Genomic DNA, 19,670 nt, shown 5'->3' on the forward strand with positions numbered 1-19,670 from the left:
TACTATTAGTAATAGCAGTAATGGCTTCTCTCTCTCTCTCTCTCTCTCTCTCTCTCTCTCACACACACACACACACACACACACACACCCAGCAATGTATATAGGACACATTTTATGACCTGACTTGTCAAGTTCTGAAGTTTATTTTTAGTTTCAACGACGCCCCAACTGACTCAGGAAGCGCCAGCATTCCTCTTTCCTGCCTCTCTACTTCTTTTTTTGTCTTTCACCCTCTCTTTCTCCTACCATCACTCTCTGTCACTCTCTCCTTTCTCTCGCCCTTCCTCTCTCTCTCTTTGCCTTTGGTCTATATTAGTCTCTCCACCCATCCCAGGCCTCTTTCACCTTGTCCTCACCCCCTATAGACAAAAATACCTCTTCTCCTTTCCTTTCCTTTCCTTTCCTTTCCTTTCCTCTCCTTTGCACTCCTCTCATCCTTTTCCTTTTCCTTTTTCTTTCCTTTGCTTTCCTTTCCTTTCCTTTCCTGTGTGTGTGTGTGTGTGTGTGTGTGTGTGAGTGTGTGTGCGTGAAATAGGGAGATAGTGAAAAGCGGAGAGCGAGCTAGAGAAAGAGATAGATTTAGATTTATTGGTCTCCAAAGAGAAATTTGTCTTGGATCATAAAAAAGTTGCTGTCATTCCATTCCATTGCACACTGCATTAGACAACACATTAAAACACACATAAGCACGTATTCACAATGGGCTACAACAATTGCATTGCATAACAGTCATCTTAAAAGAATACACGTACATAATTGTCGAAATAAATATCGTTATCACATGTTCAGCCACATCATAATTCATTTTCATCCTCTAAATCACATTTTATCCCTTACTGACTTGTTTCTATCTTGAATTTAAATACAGATATCTAACATGATAAAATGTAGGTTAACACATGGTGTGTGTTTGAAGGGCTGGGAGCTGCAACATTTTCAATGCCCGTTGAAATTCAATAATGGTTCTGAAATCTATGCTGTTTTGATGCCTTGGATGAAAACCTATTTATTTATATGAAAATGTGACAGATTATTACTGTAATCAGGCTGTGTTCAGTTGATTTCCTTAATAAAACATCCATAATCTAAAAATCCCCATAGGAATCCAGCATTTTGAAGCATTTCATACTGATACACTTGAGTCAATATTGATACAGATGATTGGTACCATACTATAATATCCATCTCCAGTGGACCAAAGGAGATTACCATGACCCTGCTCCTGCTCTTTATTCACAAGCAATCTAATTAGCATTTAAAGGTTTAATCCACAAATCCTGCTCTGCTCTGCTGGTAAACAACCTTTGTTAGGGGGCTTGGCATGAGTTACAGTGCTGACAAGGGCTGTATGCATTGTTAGGCTCTCTCTCTTTCTCTCTCTCTCTCTCTCTCTCTCTCTCTCTCTCTCTCTCTCTCTCTCTCTCTCACTCACACACACACACACACACACACAGACAGAGTCCCACTGCGAGGCTTTACTTCTGACATCAGTCCTCGATGTCAACAAAATACAATCTGTATGTGCGTGTGTGTGTGTGTGTGTGTGTGTGTGTGTGTGTGTGTGTGTGTCTGTGTGCTCAAGCCGGCTAATGGCCCTTGTTTGAATCATTGATGAGTTCATTGATTTGGGGGAATATTTGGTGTCATTACTGCAGCCATAATAAAGCCGGTCAGTCAGCAGTCAGTGATGACACGGTGGATTACTGAAAGACATGATTGACAGGAACACATAATTATTGGAGAGTTCAAATTACAGTCTGTAAAGTGCCATAAATCATAAATGCATATTCCATCGATTTTTGAGAGCAAAATAAATCCCAAAGTCAGCAAATGATCAGATTACATTAATGATTTTGAGTATGCTTATGGATTATGTTACTGATTATGAGTATAATAGTCATATATCACTCTCCATAGGATATGCATATCGCTCTCCACACACTGTTGATGTTGATTTGTGCAATTTGGAAAAGAGAAAATATGAACAAATATATAAAATAGTATACAATGTATAGGGCTTGTAATAAAAGCACCATACATACACTTTATATAAATTCACATACATATGCCATACACATCCACATATCAAGGGCTTGGAGCCAAAGGGGCGTAAGTGCGATTTTGGGCGAATATGAGTATTATATATCAATTGAAAGGTCTCAGTGAGATCTTTTCAGTGCCAAAAGGACACAACTGAAATCATGACCCATAAATTTTAATTAAACAAAAACTGAAAGCCGTAACAGTAAAACTAGGGTTTTGTTTGCTGCGAAAGGGGTGTAACTGCACTTACGCCCTTTTGACACCAAGCAAAACTCCACTTCTGACACTGAACAAGCATTGTGGGTAGAGGATTCTAACAGCACTTAGGGCAACTCAAAATGCATGCTGACGTAAGTAATGCTAGCATGGCAGCTTGATCACATCATTTTTAGTATCCTAGTCATATCCTAATTAATATTCTAGGTCAATATTAGATGAATGTAAATATGTTAATATTCCCATGAAATACTTAGGCCTATAGATTCAAAATGTTATTTTATAATGTTAGGAGTGTGAAGTGGTCAAGATGAGCTCTGGTAGTAAGACTGCTGGTAGCTGAAGTTATCCCTCAGTGTTATGAGGAGTTTTACAGGTCTTTGAATGTGTCCCAGGACACATTAATAAGTGATGTGTCCTGGGACACATACAAAATGTATTATACTAGCAAAAGAAAAAAAAAGTAGTAGTTTAGAATCAAAAGTAGTTTCTTATGTCTATAGAGGTTTATTAAAAAGGTTTATTAAAAGTTTTTAACAGAAAAAATGTATCAATCAATTTGATATGTTCCATATAGCCTACAATTTTAAAGGCCTTGGTGAAAGTTGCTGAGCATTACTTCAAGATAAAGATATTCATTCTGATCTTGTTTTATATTTCAGTGTTGATTGAAGTGTAATTGCTAGATTTGTATTAAAATGAATGTGTTTTACAATTGTTTACTTACATACGCCCATATTCTGCATGGCTGTATTGCGACAATGTTTGTGCCAAAAAGGCGTATTTCACTCATTTGCCATTTTAAAAAAAGTTAACAAATATAATTAAACTTAAACTGTAGCAGTATTGTTTTTATAGTAATGCTCAATCTGATAACACAAAAAGTTGCAGCTGATCCAAGTTTGATCAAAATTTGTTTTGGTTCTCCTGTAAAATCCACGCACACACACACACACACACACACACACACACACACACACACACACACACACTATACATAACCTACGCACACAAAACAAAAAAAAGGAAATTAAGAATCAAAAATACATGATTTAACATAAACTAATACAAAAATAATCAATAATGCTATACATACCTAATATAAATAGGTCTATAAGGAATGAAAGGGATATAGGGAAAGGCAGTGCAAAATGATGTATCATGTTGTACTCTTTCAAGAAAAACAGTTTTAGGTGTTTTTTGAAAGCATTCAGTGAGGAGAGACTGAAATGTCCGTGTAGTAGATCAGTAGATGCAGTACCATAAGAATGGATGTTGATTTTGTGATGATGCTCCATGTGGTTTATTATCTCAGCCTTGCCTTTGCCGCCATCTAGAGGTTTCTGTTGGTAATTACAAATATCAACTGTGGCCACAGACATTGGAATGGATATTTAAATGCATGGATCGGTTTTCTGGTTAAAAACTTTTTGGAGTTGTCGGGTTCAGTTGCATTAAAAAATGACAGCAATCCCCCAAAAAGTAAAAAAAAACAAAAAACAATTTTTACACTTATAGTGTGTCTGCCTCACTCAATGATGAGTTTATAGTGACCTTATCATACTTTATGGTATTTCTTTTCTTCTATGGTATCACTATAATAGTTCTACTTAATGATATAACAGAAATAAAATTAATTCTAGAATTACTAAATGAGTGCTTTGCAAAACGGAAGATAAAACAAAACAAAATGGAACCAATGAAAATCAGGAAAAAACAGGTAAAACAGACAAATGAATGAATGAATGGATGAATGAATGGGCATGACTCCTAAAAATCTGCAATATGCTCCTCTAGACACAAGATGGCGCACAAGGTTTAGTATTGCAAGGTTTCATTCAAATCCTTCAATGAATGAATGAATGATCAGGCTAGCTAAACCTCTTGGAACTTCAGAAAACTGGAGCTCACTCAACAAACATACGGTATGCAGGAAAATGATACAAAATATATATTACAAACATATGATCAGAAAGACACTTAGATTGGAAAATGTATATTTCAAGCCCTGATTAAATATTAATCAGGAATATACCTGCAATATTCCTATAGTGACTTACAGTGTGTCTGTAGTATTCAATAGTGAGTTTATACTGGCCTTATTGTATGTTATAGCATTTTTTTCTGCTACAGTATCACTATAATAGCCATATAATATCCCTATAATATTCTTGTAATATTTCTATAGGGACAACTCACACTTTATGGTATTGTTATCTCATATGGTATCATTATTATATTCCTATAATATTCATATAGGGACTTGCAGTATGTCTGTGGAACTCAATAGTGAGTTTATATTGACTTTGTTGTATTTTATGGTATTTTATAGCTCCTATGTGTTACTATTCCTATAGGTGCTTATAGTTTTGCTATGATATTTGTATAGTATCCTTGTTAAATTTATTATAGAATAACTATAGTCATTTTATAGTAGGCTACAGTCCATAAGACACAGAGTTTCATTGAAATTCTAACAATTTAAGAAAAATGGTTTCCTCAGATCACAGTGTGTGTGTGTGTGTGTGTGTGTGTGTGTGTGTGTGTGTGTGTGTGTGTGTGTGTGTGTGCGTGTGTGTGTGTGTGTGCGCGCGCGCGCGCGCGCATATGTGTGTCTACGTGTGTGTGAAAAAAAAATTACGCAATGTGTCTTTTTCATTGTTGTGAAACAGATAGAGTTACATCCGGATTAAAAATGCTCTATTTGTCTTTCCTTTAATGCGAGCCAGATGTTTTACCTCCGACTCCGGCCGGCTGCCACTCAAACCCCCTCCGACCAATCAGCGCGGGCCCTGAACTCCCTTAAACCCCGCCCTCCCTCTCTCCAGAGTATCTTGAGGATTTGGAGGAGAGGTGGAGTGATTTCTTGGGGATTTCTCTCTCTCTCTCTCTCTCTCTCTCTCTCTCTCTCTCTCTCTCTCTCTCTCTCTCTGTCTCTTTCTCTCTCTCTCTCTCTCTCTCTCTCTCTCTTCTCTCTCTCTCTCTCTCTCTCTCTCTTTCCAGCTGTAGCTCTCTCTTTCAGATCTCCCTCTCATAGTGCAGAGCTGCTGATACAACCCAGCTCTATCATGGAGAGAGGGGAACTATTGACTGTGTGTTTGCTTGGCTGGTGCTGCAGTGTGTGTGTGGTTACAGCCATCCAGAGAGCTGATATATTTCCTTATGGGACTTTAAATGGAGATTTCACTTTGGCAGAGGGCGACGATGAAACCTCCAGAGTGCTGTCCCTGCCCAAGCCCTTCTACTTCTACGACTCCCACTTCACCCAGCTATATGTGAGTAAAAACCGCATCAATTATCATATGCATGATTCATGAGCATGCGTATAATTGATGTTAAAGGTAGGAAATATGGACTGTGCTGCTGCTATTCCCAATTCACCCACAGCTGTGTGTGAGTAAAACCTCATAAATTTTCATATGCATGATTCATAGGCTTACAACTGCTGTCAGATGCATAGAAATAGACTTTATGTAGAAGTGAAGAAGTGTTCAAGCTGTTTCTAACGCAAAACATGATCCTGGCGTTTTGCAGGCTTGTTTGAAACGTGAAACTGAATTAAAAGTCCGCAGTAGACCGATTTCTTGCTTCTTTCCATAGAGACAAATTGACAGTTTTATTACATGTTTGAATGGAGAAAATCAAATCAGAGTTCAGGAATTTGACCAGTGTTGGCATCTTATTTGGCTCATCATAAGCTGTAGTTGTTCTGTTCATTTTGCCGATTTCTGTGTCCATATTGAAAAAAAAACAAAAAAAAAAACATGTATGCTGCTATAATGCATAACGAATTTCAGATAAATCTGACAATAAAGTTTTATGTATCGTATCATATCGTATCGTATGTGGTCTACTTCGGAATATGTGTAGAGATATCTTTCAAAATAAACAAAAATGGTCAAAATATATTTGTACATATAGGAGGATTCATTGGAATTACATGCTGTATATAGGCCTATCTAATGTAGACATATAGCCTGTAACAGGAATAATGTGTGGTCATTGCAAATACAAGTCAATAGCTGGCAAAGGTGCAAAATAAGAGGCTGCAATAATCCTATAATAACCTTCAGATGGATAGTATACTGTGCAAATATCACATCAAAACTATAAGTCCATATAGGACTATTGTAGGGATATGATAGTGATAACATAGGAGATAAACAAAATACTATAAACTACAATAAAGTCACTGTAAACTCACTATTGAGTACCACAAACACTTTAAGTCCCTATAGGATAATTATAGGAATACTATAGGGATTTTTCGTCACGGTAGTTCTCACTACTAATCTATTAATTCTCCTCTAAATTCTCCTCCTCCTTTATCTGTAAATGTTCATTCATTGATTTATCATTGATGGATATTACTCTTAATTGATTAATTTACCCTGTGATACAGATCTATTCCTGTAAATCAGATTACATACAATCAATGAGGGCTCTGTGGCAGAGGTTACACCATAACTCTATGTGGTCCAGATTTGATCTTCCTCCCAACAAGGCAAATTCACATTAAATCTGACTGGCTATTTCAATATGCAGGACTTTGCCACGTCAGTTTATAAAAGAATTGGAATAATATGCAACATTAAATTCAGATATGTGTTCTTTTGGATGCCTTGCAGCCATACCAACCCATGATCTCTCTTAAAGGCTTTCCAGTGGCTAGAGCTTTGAGCCTCTAGTGCAGCCCTTCATTTGCATACACACTCACTAACACACAATTACCAGACATCACTCTCTATGATAATATTAGGTGTCAATGCATACTCTGTCCTTTATCCAACCTCTACTAGCATATCAAGTGAAAACCCAATTATGTGTTTTGAATGTTTTAATGCAGAACTACTACTATTCAATACTAAATCAACAGCAAACCCCATTTAGCTGGAAAGAGTAGAAAAGAGATAATAGGAAACAGTCTAGTAAGTAGAGAGGGACTAGAGTCCTTCAAAACCCCCCTGAAGTCCAGGCTTGAGTGAGTTCTTCAAAGCTTAAGAGCACTTTAATAAAGCCTACAGCCATTATAGTCACAGACAGCCTCAGAACTCATGGGACGCTTGCAGTCGAGGGTTTGGAGCATTCTCTAATGGGCAAAGAGACTGTATTGCATTGTATTTTAGGTCTACATCCGTGGTTTACAGTAGACTTGTCTCCTTTGGCCAAATGGAAATAGCTGCTTCACAAGTGATGTTAGTGTAACTAAGAGATTCGTTTGTACATACATACATTATCAACTATGGTACAAGTTTCGCGCTCTTCACGAGTTTCACTTTGCAGCCTCGAAAGTGATTGGCTCTTGAGACGCGAACACTGCTCTCATTTGCATAAAGTTAACTTGAGCTCAACTGTTGTCCCGCCCTTTTCACCACGCAACGAGCTTGGTCCGCGTCCAGCGAATTATTTGCGTCCCATAAAAAATGAATGACGGCGGAATTGGTTGGCAGGCGATTCGTGTTCAGCGGGCCATCGCCGTAACCCATAAAAAGTCTGTGGGCTGGTTTAGCTGTTTCACGCTTGACATAGAAATTGATGCAGCGGAGAGTCTCCGCATCACCCAACAAGAAGAATAACCCAACCATAATTGGCCAATAGTTCCAGTTCCTCTTTGTTCAGCCGATCCTGGACGGAGGTGCTGCGTCACTGGGGCCTTTAGAGACTGTACCAAACCTGGCATGTCCCAGGTTCGGTCCCTACAACAACCAATGTTATGTCCATCAAAAGCTACAGTCAAAGAGTCCTTGAGCAAGACACTGACCCCTACCTACCTAACTCTTCCACAAGCCACTGGTTGCATCAACTCAAAATCAACCCAAATCTCTCTCTCTCTCTCTCTCTCTCTCTCTAGGTGGCCACCAATGGTATCATATCAGCCCAGGACCTGCCGATGGAGAAGCAGTACGTTGACGATGGTTTCCCAACAGATTTCCCAGTGGTGGCTCCGTTCCTGGCTGACATCGACACCAGCGGAGGGCGAGGACAGATTTACTACCGGCTGACCGAAACACCCAGCGTCCTCAACAGAGTGGCCCAGGTCTGTCTATTTATTAGAACAAAAGATTTCTAGATCAAACATTGTCAATATCTTGAAACAAGGCAGAACAACTCTCACTACTGCCCTAATATCAAGAAAACGACAGCTGATTCAAGAAAGTTCTTGAGACAAGCTGATTTGCATTGGAAACGTGGATTTACCTCTCATCCATTGATAGATTTTCATTTGATTTTTACGAAAAATAAGGTTTTAAGACGTGATACTACATGATGACTTGTAAAGATGGATATTTTTTGCACCGTAGTTCACTGGATATTTGGATTTTTCATTTATTTTTTTCAGTTCTTCTTCCATCAATTCAATCCATTGCGCCCTCCTTCATTCCTTCGTTCCTTCGTTCCTTCGTTCATTCATTCATTCTTTCATTCATTCATTCATCTGCTCACCTAGGAAGTACATCGAGGATTCCCGGATGCGAGGTTCACACCCACCCATGCTGTGGTGGCAACATGGGAGAACGTTGGAGCGTATGAAGAACCAACTCGAACCGCTGGACCTACAAATAAGGTAAGGGAGGATAGAAAGAACGAAGGATGACTGGAAGCTGATGTGTTTTCATTTTTTCTTACTGTCTCCTGTTTTTCTCATGATTTAATGCGCCTCTGAGTAACTTAAAGGAATATACCAAGTTTTTGGTAGATTGTCCCATTGGACCCAACGATCTACCGTGGACACATTAATGATTTTGGTGTCTATGTTCTCATCACTTAACAGGTAAAGTTGACCAATGGGACAATCTCTCAAAAACTTGGTGTATTTCTTTAAAGTGGTAGAAATGAATGAGACAGGGAGAAATGGATGCAAAAATGTGAATGGAAGGATAGAGAAATGGTCCGTCTGTGTTATTCTGGGTATCAATCTATGGACGAATGACTGAGTTTTGCTTTTAGTGTCATCCCACATAAGCAAGCATGTTCATCAATATGTGTTGACTTCGCAAAACATGTTGTGATTGCAAAATCCCAAATTCCTGGAGACTCTTCATCAGTCGTAATCTGCCTAGAGGGGGGGGGGTCTATTTGTAATCCCCCTTCCCCTCCTAATCTGCCTCTTGACCTTTTCAAGGGGTCGGAGGTCATCTTCAGGGGTCATCAAAGTGTCCCCCCTCCCAACTCGTTATCCCCTCCTCCTGCTCACACACACACACACACACACACACAACCACACACACACCATGACCATTTCTCTCACGCTCTGTTAGACATTGCTTCCTCTGCTACAGCACTTTGTTTGTATTACCCATTCAGTTGTATACTTCAGGTTTTAGTTTATGGACATTTTATGACTGTGAAAATTACTTGAGCATAGTCTGATTCTGCAGAGGGCGTGTACAAATGTTGCACAGGAAATAATATGTTAAGTCAGCCAGGGAAATGTGCTTTCATTCAAAGCTGAGCCTTAGTGAAAAAGCACTGTCTAATGCTGCGTTCACATTGTGGCGTATAAAAAGGCAAAGCATCCTCTCAATGCCAATATGATAAATAAAAGGTTAAACCACTCTGTATGCATTGATACATAACTGTTCATTTTCAACATTTCATTTAATTTCAAAAGCATCTAAAAGTATCTAATGGGTTATATTTTGCAGAAATTCTAAAATATGATTCCCACTGTAAATGAATAGGAGGCCAAACAGGGAATTGGAATAGTGCAGTATGTCTTTTTCTCCTGGAGAAGTTTTTCTGGACTTCAAAATTTTCGGTCTTGCTTAATCTTCATTGGCAAAGGAGACAATAAGAACAGGAGCAACAGTTTGGTCTGGAAGCACAGTAGGCGCCACTAAAACAAATACTTTGGCAATACAGGTGGTATTGCCAAAGTTTGTTCTCTCCCATTGAAAACAATGAACATCCGGTTTGCTGTCCACTATGTATCACCACAGTGTGAACATAGCATTAGAGCCGGTGCTGAAGTTGAAGTTTGGGACGTTTTGGGAAAGGCTCCAAGGAAAGCCCGGCCTACTCTGAACTTATCGATCAAGCAGCGCTTTGTTGTTCCTAGTTTGTAGCCAGCGTGTGGGATGAAGGGATGGAGAGATGGAGGGATGGAGGGGGCGGTAGTGTTAAGTAAATACCCATGGGGATCTCTCTCTCTCTCTCTCTCATCTGTGTTTTTCCTGTTCTTGTCCTTACTTTTTTTCTTTATTTCTTGCTTTCTTTCTTGCTTGCTTTCTTCCAACCTTCCTTCCGCAATCGCTCTCTGTCTGTAAAGAGCTTGTGTTTGCTTGTTTCATTAAGTGATGTCAAGGAGTTGGTTGTGTGTGTGTGTGTGTGTGTGTGTGTGAGTGTTTCTTAAAGGAGAGGTTCAAGATTTTCAAGAAGCCTCTCTAATTCATCAGAAGCTAAACATCAGAAACATTCACATAGTTTTACATTACTTTTGCTTTTGTTACCAGCTGGTTCAAGTCAATGGAGACTTGGTGACTAATATTATTACTGATTTTTGTAAAAAGCAATTCATTCCACTACTCATTGCTGGGAAAAGTATTAATAATACCGATAAACACGTCACCACTCTAAGAAAAGTGCTTTGAAAGAACTTGCAATTGAATTTCCCATTGACTCACACAAGCACTGCTTGCAAATGCAGATAAGAAGCTGGTACCCATTTCTCAGAAAGTGTGAAAAGCTTTTACATGTGCTAAGAGGGGGTTTGTGATTTAAAGGGATTGGCTCCAAAAAATCCTGAATCTTCCCTTTAATCTATAGGTTGGGGAGTCAGATTGGACCGGTTTGTGTCTTGGCTGGGACTTTGCTTTAGTGGGTCTCTCTCCAGCCTGATAGCATCTCCCTTTGAACTGATTAGCCAGAGGTGCCGGGCAGGGTGTGTGGGGGCAGGGTGATGTGTGTGAACTGATTAACTTGAGGTGTGTGTTTGTCGGGGGTTGTATTAGAGACGGGGGGTGGGGTAGTGTTTGGGGGAAGGGGTTGACTGTGTTATGTGTGAGTGCCACAAGTTATAGGGAACTGAGATGGAAAAAGAGAGAGAGGTGGAGGGCAGAGAAATGGAAAAATATAGAAAGAATAAGAATTAGAGAGAGAGAAGGGCAAGCCTTAATGTTGTGAATGAGCGGGCCTGTGTAGTACTTTCTATGAGGCTACTCTTATAGTAGCTATTACCATAATGGGAAAGTAATGGCTCCCATTTAAACCTACAACACGCGTTCTGTTGTACCCACAGAGCTGGATAGAACGGTCCTTCCACTGTTTGCGTGGTAGATAGAACGGTCCTTCCACTGTTTGCGTGGTAATTTGGCTGGTACACCATAAAATGGCGACTACGGAATTTTAAGGGTTAATTGCTATGGTGACAACACAAGTCTGGGCATTAAGGCTGTAAAGTCTGTCACACTTGCTCGAGAACTGTGCAGATGAGTCTGTTAGCAAACTGTCAAAACTCAACTGAAAGCTGATGTTAGCAGCAAGTTTAACGTAGCATTATCAAAGACTGTACTTCTCTCTCTACATCTTCTAGTCAACATTAGCATATTAGCTAACCAGCAAGGCAATGGAGAAGTTCCTTTGGTCTTTGCTTCAAAACCTCTCGCCTCAGCCACTTACCGTAAGTCGGTTTATACAGAAGCTAAGTTACAGCTAGCTCAACGGTACACATAAAAATGGCCGCCGCTCCAACCGTCCAGGAACGGTGATTTGAATGGGAATGACCGTTCTATCCATTCAAGTTCTGTAGTTGTACCTACCGCCATGTAGCTCACTTTGGTCATGACCAGAGCCATTGATAGAGAGAGTTTGGACTTTTGTAGAACTTAAGAAGTGTTGACCAGAGTTTGGCAGTTTCACTATGAGCAGCACCATGTTGCGGACCCTTCTTCACATGATGACATTAGCCGCTCTTGCCTAAAGTGCTTTCCAGTACTGAGTGCATCGATTTTTAGCATTGGAATCGAACCATCTGTCTTCATACATCTGTCTTTTCCTCCTGAGAGAGATAGATTAGTTTCGAGTAGTAGTTTTAGCCTTAGAACGTGATTTTACATTGAATCAAAGTCAAAATCTGCCTGTTTTGGTTTTCCACTAGAGTTCTCTTCAAAGCTATCAGTGGGGATAGGAAAGTGTTGAAGGCTGAACAGCATATTACATATCCACTGCGGTTTACTAGGCAGGGTCAAATGAGGCTGAATGAATGAATGAATGGACCACTCTGTTGGAGTTGGACCTCGCCTTTCATCTCTGCTCTCCTTGACTCTCTTCTTCTGGCCTCTCCTCCCTTCTTCTCTTCTCTTCTCTTCTCTTCTCTTCTCTTCTCTTCTCTTCTCTTCTCTTCTCTTCTCTTCTGGTAACACAATAGGAACTATTGTTTCTATTCGTAGTATTTGTTGTTTCTATGGACGCCCCTTGCAGTGAGATGGGGGGGTGTCCCTGGAAATATGTTTGTCCCGGTTCAAAGAGGAATCTTACTGAATTTCAACTTTCAAAATACCTTATCCTTGTGCCATAGGACAGATGTTGTACATCAGCGATCATTCATTTACTGCCTCCTAGAGCCAGAAACAACAGGGTTTACCCTGTGACATCTGTGATGTCAGATGGATGTACAGCTCCATAGATAATGAACTAAGACGAGATGGTAAAAGTAGCTGTGATGGTACCAGGGTGATTTTCTGAGAATCACTGTTTTCCTGGTTCAGACTATATAACAGTGTTTTACTATGAAGTTCATTTGGATACAGAGGCAAGGCTGGGGCTCTTGATGGAATGGCTATTCAATATTACAGTCCCAATACTCTGGTTTGTAGCTTTGGGACAGTTATTCATGCTGACAGACTTTTCAGGAACTAACAAAAACAGCCTTGTTTTCAGCTTGACCACCATGTATTTTTTAATTTATCCAATGGTGTTTGAAAGGGTTTCATAAGCCCAAGGGCTGTAGAAATGAAGTTAAAACATCAAAGTCACCAAAATTGGGGTTATGAGGTTTTCATATGACAACAGCGAATTACTGACTGGGGCTGTCCCAGGGTACAAGCCTGGGATGTATGTGTGTGTGTGTGTGTGTGTGTGTGTGTGCCAGTTCCCACGCTGTAGGCAGTTCCGTTTGTAGCACTCTAGTGAAGCTGGCAACTGGTCTGCAGCTGCTCTCTCTCTCTCTCTCTCTCTCTCTCTCTCTCTCTCTCTCTCTCTCCATGTCTGTCTCTTTTTCCCTCTCTCTGCCTGTTTGCAGCTGTGGCCGACAAGCTGAAAACCTGGCAACAAACAAACAAGTGTAGTACAGCACATTTTCCCCATTCCTCCTGCCCCCCCCCCCCCCCCCCCCCCCCCCCTTTGTCTGTGTCTCTATCTCTTCCGCGGGACGGTCAAGGCTTCCCAGAGTGGAGTCCAGATAATTACAACATGATTCAGAACATTCGTTACATAATACTGTATGTTGAGTCATTTATTTGAAACTCTTGTCAAGATGAGAAGTCAACCAAACTATCCTCAGCTTAAGCAATGTATGATAGACTAAACTAGATTAAACTAAACTAAACTAAGCTAAAGTATATCTAAATACTAAACCACACGAGACTAAGCTCAAATATGCTAGACTGAACTAGATGAGACAGTGAACTTAAAGTAATAATCAGCGACATTATCATATATGTGCATTTCTCACTATTGCTATAACACAATAGTGATTCAACCTATATTCAGTTCATGCGCACAGGAAGTGATGCGTTTTACGTTGTGTTTGTAATAAATAGAAGAAGAACTGGGTAGTACCAGCTAGCAGCTAGTAGCACTGCAGATTATTACTCTAATGGGAAAGTAATATATCAAGTAGTGTATCAAAGCACCCAGGGAGTAATAAGTTGTTCAAAAATGGTATTACTTTTGAAATAAGTAACAAGTGATGAGTAATATATTTAAATTTTTGGAGCAACAAGCTGATAGTGAATATGTATCAGAGGTACATTGCAACATAGTAGCTGAAGACTGTCGTCGCATTCATGTTGCTGTCAACTATGTGCTTAGTAATGCAGTTATGTTGCTATGTGCATAGTAATACAGTTATGTTGCTGTCAACTATGTTCTTAGTAATCCAATTATGTTGCTGCAAACTATGAGCTCTATTCAAGGATCCTACAGCTCAAAGATACATAAAAATGTATTATGATTCACTGGTGAAATGTTCTCATTGTGAGGAGTTAGTAAAAAGAGGGGAAAACAATCTTTGACGAGAGGATTGGTATAAATATCATCATGTACATGCTAACGCTTTAGCATACAGTATGTTAAGTAGGAATCGTAGGCGACTAGCATTAGCCTAAAAGAGAAAATGAGAGCAGCTCTAAGGCTGGATGGTTAGTTCATTTTAATAACAGCCGTCTAAAACTGCCAGGCTTGTTTAGAGGATTGGTAAAATAGACCTAAAATTCAACAAAAAGAATTCACTTTCAATGGCAGAAGATCTTTCTTCCTGGGAGACTTTAGCATAGCTTGTTTTGTTTGCACAGGAGGTGAGTGAAGTTAGCCAGACAGCTAAAGTTTTTGTGCTGTTGATTCGTAATGGACTAATGATAAAGATTGAGATTTTGTTTTCAGAAGTTATGAATCTACAGGCCATAGAACAAAAACCAATACCGACTTTGGATTACTAAAAAGTTTAACGTCATTCTTTGCTAATATTCTTTGCTAATCGCTTGTGATTACCTAGCATGCTGTATGCTAAAGCGTTAGCATTGGTGTCAATCCTTCAGCCTTTCAAGCGTATTCTTCTGACCTAAGGTAAATATGAAATGAATTTTATGTTTTGAAACCTTTCCTTGCATTATAGCGTGTATATGAGTTCCAGTGGTGTGTTTCCTTGCCCCTTGACTTTCTAAATGAACCTCAAAGTTGTGTGCTGTCAGAGTTCCCCCCCCCCCATTCCGCAGACAAAACCCAGCAGACTGATGATGTTACCACCTAAACCTCTAAAAGTCAGCACAACCCTGACAAAAACCATTTGTTGGTCCTTGAGACGGGGATAGCGCTGCCCTATGTGTGTGTGTGTGTGTGTGTGTGTGTGTAGTCTGACCCCCCAACCCCCCGCAGGCATTTTGTCACACCTTTTTTTTTAAAGAGCATCCTGACACTCCTTAAAGACTGACCAGACACACACACACACACACACACACACACACACACACACCGACTGAAGGCCTTTGATGTGTGTTGGCTGCAATTTGTTGTCTTCCAGCTGTGGGTCTGTAAAGCACACCAGGACTACTTCATTAACACACACACACACACACACACACACACAGCAATGAGAGAGAATGACCACATAGATAGAGGAGGAGGGATGGAGAGGTGGAAACATCCCTCTATCTAAGTCTGTCTTTCCCTCTCTCTCTCTCTCTCTCTCTCTCTCTCCTCTATCTTTCTCCCATTGTAAACCAGAGCTATGGCCTCTTTCACCCCCCCCCCCCCCCCCCCATCCTTTCATCTCTCTACCTACCTATCTATCTATCTCTCCCTCTATCCCCCCCTCTCCACCTCCTGGGAAGAAGGAGGGATAGAAAGGAGGAGTGGAGGAGAGAGAAGGAGGAAGACAGAGAAGGAAAAGAAGAGAAAGAAATTGAGAAAATAGACAAGGAGACAAAGAAAACGCAGATTCCCGCTCCGAGCTCTCGCTTCTTCCCTTCCTTATAGAAAGAAAGAAAGAAAGAAAGAAAGAAAGAGAGAGAGACCCCCTCCTCACTAATTACAAAGTGCCTGGAAGCTACAGAGCGCTCCACGCCCACAAACAACAAGATGGCTTAAAGATGTTGGTGTAAACAATTAGCCACACACACACACACACACACACACACACACACACACACACACACACACACACTCATAGACAGATGTCCCTCCCCCTCCTGTACTCATCTCAACCACACTGTGTGGGGCTATGTCTGTGTCTGTGTGTGTGTGTGTGTGTGTGTGTGTGTGTGTGTGTGTCTATGTCTCATCCTGTAATGATGTCTCGGTTTGTAACGTCATCATAAAAGATGTACACACACACACACACACACAAACAGACACACACAGGAAGACAGATGTGGAGATGAACATCTGGGCTGGGGGTGGAGAGCCCATGGTGTGTGTGTCTGTATGTATATGTCTTGGTCTGTGTGTGTTTCTGTGTGTTGTGTGTGTGTGTGTGTGTGTGTGGGGAGAGATAAGCTAATTCTATCCCAAAGGAAAACACCATGGGATCACCCACACTCTTCCCTTCATTCACTAAATCAGTGTTTCTTCTGCTGTGGTTTGGGAGGCAGCGTGGGCTGAGCGCCCCCCACATAACAACAGTATTGTTTGAGTATAGGAAAAAAAAAACATCTGAGTCCATTCAGAAACAAACTTCCTCTAAAACCTTTGCAATGTCCCATTTAGGAAAAAAAAGTTCCTCTATAGGCAGAGTGGAATTCCTTAGCTATCCAGATTGTGTGCATACAAAATATGTCTAACATCTTTGCCTTATTGTGTTTTAATTAATCTTCTGTCCTCCATGTTTAATGTTTATCAATGGTAGATCCCTTTTTTTTCTTTTTTAGAAAAAAGTTGTTCTAGTCATAAACTACCATTTAGAAAAACAATCTTCTGGTCATAATCTTCCACTACTTGCAGAAAAATAGTTTCCCTTGTCATAATCGTCCACACAAAAGTTCCTCTTGTTCTGCTCTTACATGTAGAAAATAAGTACTTCAAGTCACAATCTATTTAGAAAAAAATCTTCTTCTAGTCACAATTGTCCATTTACCTAAAGCATCTCTAGTCGTAATCTTTGATTTAAACAAGTTTTTCTCGTTCAGGAAAAAAAACTCAATTGTTGAATCCGAAAAATACCCGTAAAATTGCCGTAAAATTTTTCGGTAAAGGTAGCAGTGTCTGTTGTTCACACAAGACACGCCTTTCCGCTTTTTTAACGTAATGCTACCATTCACACAATACTGGCAATACCGTTAAATTCCACTGTTGTCTCCCGGAAATTACGTTTAACCGCCGGAGTCAAGATGTAAAGATGCTAGACAAAATCTCTTATTTCCACGTCTGTCCAATTCAACATTTTTGCCAATCCTTTGTCAAAAAAAACGCTACAGCCGGTTGTCTTTGTATTTCCCTCCTCGTCATAAACTCGTCACCTCCTTGAGAACTTTGTGACTGTCTCACACAGTTGGACAGCAGAGCGTCCTAACGTTGTGCGTGCTTGTGTCGTTAATGTTACGGCATCGTTCACACGTACGTTCGATACGGAACTTTACCAGTAATGTTACAACGTCTTGAGCAGGGAAATTGCTGGAACTGATTTGCCGGTATTTCGACACATTTTCAATTTGGAAAGGAGGGATAGAAAGGAGGAGTGGAGGCTGCATGTGTGAAAGGGGCTAAAGGCCCTGACACACCAAACTGACTTCAAAGAACCAGCGGCGACGAAGGCCGACTGTTGCGTCACCTCACGTCGCCTGCGTCTGGTCCAAAAAGTTGCACTTGAACACATCGCAAAGACTACACCCGACGGCCAACTAGCACGTACGTTCTGCGCCTGCGTGAGGGGAAATAACTCTCCATACCTTATGTCTGATAAGAAGTTGCAAATGGCACTGCCGTTGTCAGCCCTTGGTCTTTTGGTTGTGGAAGAAGAAAGGAAGAGGCGGAGGCGAAAAATAAGGAGAAACCGCACTAAATGGGTGAAATCATGGATAGTCCAGCAACAGGCTCAAGGGGCTTTCCCGAACCTGTGTCGAGAGCTGGAGATAAATGAAACCTCCGATTTTAAAAATTTCGCTCAGCTCTTTCCTGTTCAGTTCCACATGTTGAAGGAATTTATCAGTCCAATCATCCAGAGGCAAAACACAAACTACCAATCAGAGTGATCTCTCTCACCGACGGCTCCGACGCCGATTCAACATGCTCAATCGGCCGAAAAGACGCCGACAGGGTCCGACTAGTGCCGACGGTGCGGGACACACCGCAAAAACTAGGGACACCGACGCTTACCGACGGCCCGACATTGGCCGACGGCCGAGCGTCGGCCTGGTGTGTCAGGGCCTTTACAGTAGACCCACAATCATTATTTCATCAGTTTAGTCATAATTGTTGTTTCAGAAAAATAGTTCCTCTAGTCACAATTGTTGGTTCAGAAAATTAGTTCCTTGGTTCATAATTGTTGATTCTGAAAAATAGTTTCTCCTTGTCAAAGCCATCTACACAAGAAAATGAAAATTCCTGTAGTCACAATAGTCCATCCAGATAAAAAGTTCCCCTAGTCGTCATCTGTAATTCAACAAAAATGTGCAGATGTTCAGTTCAGGGTCCTGTGAGGAAAAAATAGTTCTGGACTACATAATCATTATAGGGACATTACTTCATTTGTCTTATGTCTTGTTGACAGTTAAAACCAGTGTGTGTGTTGGATGTGGGGACGGTTGTGGGTTTGGCTTTGCTGGCTGGGGGGCAAGAGTGTGTGAGATGTGTGTGAACAAATGATTAAGGACTCTGGGAACGTCTGTGTGTGTGGGAGCGAGAGAGTGAGTGAGAGACATTTGTTACTCCTCTATGGTGTTTGCAATTGTAACACACACACAGTGAAGTGTCCCTGTTAACAATGAGTGACAAAATAGGTCTCTTTTTCCACATCAAAGAGAGATGTACACACACACACACACACACACACACACTCTTCTTTCTTACTTCTCAGTGGTTGTGTGGAGTGAGTTGTGAGTAGATACACTTTGATTTGATTTTTAACATTTGGATTATAATGTTTTTTAAGTATATGAACCATCAAAAAAGCTCTGATAATAGGCTTATAACATACAATAACACAACTAAAATGTATTATAATGTGTTCTAATTGTGTATGAATCAGTTCAGTTAATTATTGGTATGCTATATTTACTTGGTATACTTTATTGGTATGAAAAACAATACAATACCATTATGTAATGCAATTACAAAACACTTTACAAAAGTGACAAATGCGTTTCCATCCACTATTTACCGAATAATTTATTTTTCAACAAAAAATGTTTCTGTCTGAAGTGAGTGTTAAAACTTTTTTTTTTTTGCAAAATTGGCAAATTTTTTATCAAATTTTATTTATTTTATATTTAATCTTTTTTTTTAAATATTTTTTTATTTGCCATTTCCATTCAGCTTTGCTAATTTGATTTGATTTGACATTATTAATCTGCATGAAAATAGTTAGAAACCCAGCTATCCAGGTCAGTGTGTCAGTGATTGGCGGATGTGTAATGAAGGAGAGAAGGGAGAAGTGTGAGCGAGGGAAAGGAGGAGGAGGAGGAAGGGTGCGAAGTCTAAACATGAAGCCCAGCAGAGGGAGAGATGAAAGAGGAGGAGGAGGAGGAGGAGGGCAGGGAGAA

The 19,670-nt window shown here is 40.3% G+C and overlaps 1 protein-coding gene across 1 annotated transcript in view; it reads left to right on the top strand.

Annotated features, from left to right (window-relative positions):
• The first annotated feature begins 5,327 nt into the window (after window positions 1–5,327).
• The window catches only part of nid2a (nidogen 2a (osteonidogen)), a 57,145-nt gene continuing 42,802 nt past the window's right edge, over window positions 5,328–19,670 (top strand). The window contains exons 1-3 of the mRNA XM_078291150.1: window positions 5,328–5,534; window positions 8,111–8,296; window positions 8,708–8,824. Of these exons, the coding sequence (XP_078147276.1) occupies window positions 5,328–5,534; window positions 8,111–8,296; window positions 8,708–8,824 (510 nt within the window). The remainder of the gene's footprint in view (window positions 5,535–8,110; window positions 8,297–8,707; window positions 8,825–19,670) is intronic.

The sequence above is a fragment of the Centroberyx gerrardi genome, chromosome 21, assembly GCF_048128805.1.
Source record: "Centroberyx gerrardi isolate f3 chromosome 21, fCenGer3.hap1.cur.20231027, whole genome shotgun sequence".
Classification (NCBI taxonomy): domain Eukaryota; kingdom Metazoa; phylum Chordata; class Actinopteri; order Beryciformes; family Berycidae; genus Centroberyx; species Centroberyx gerrardi.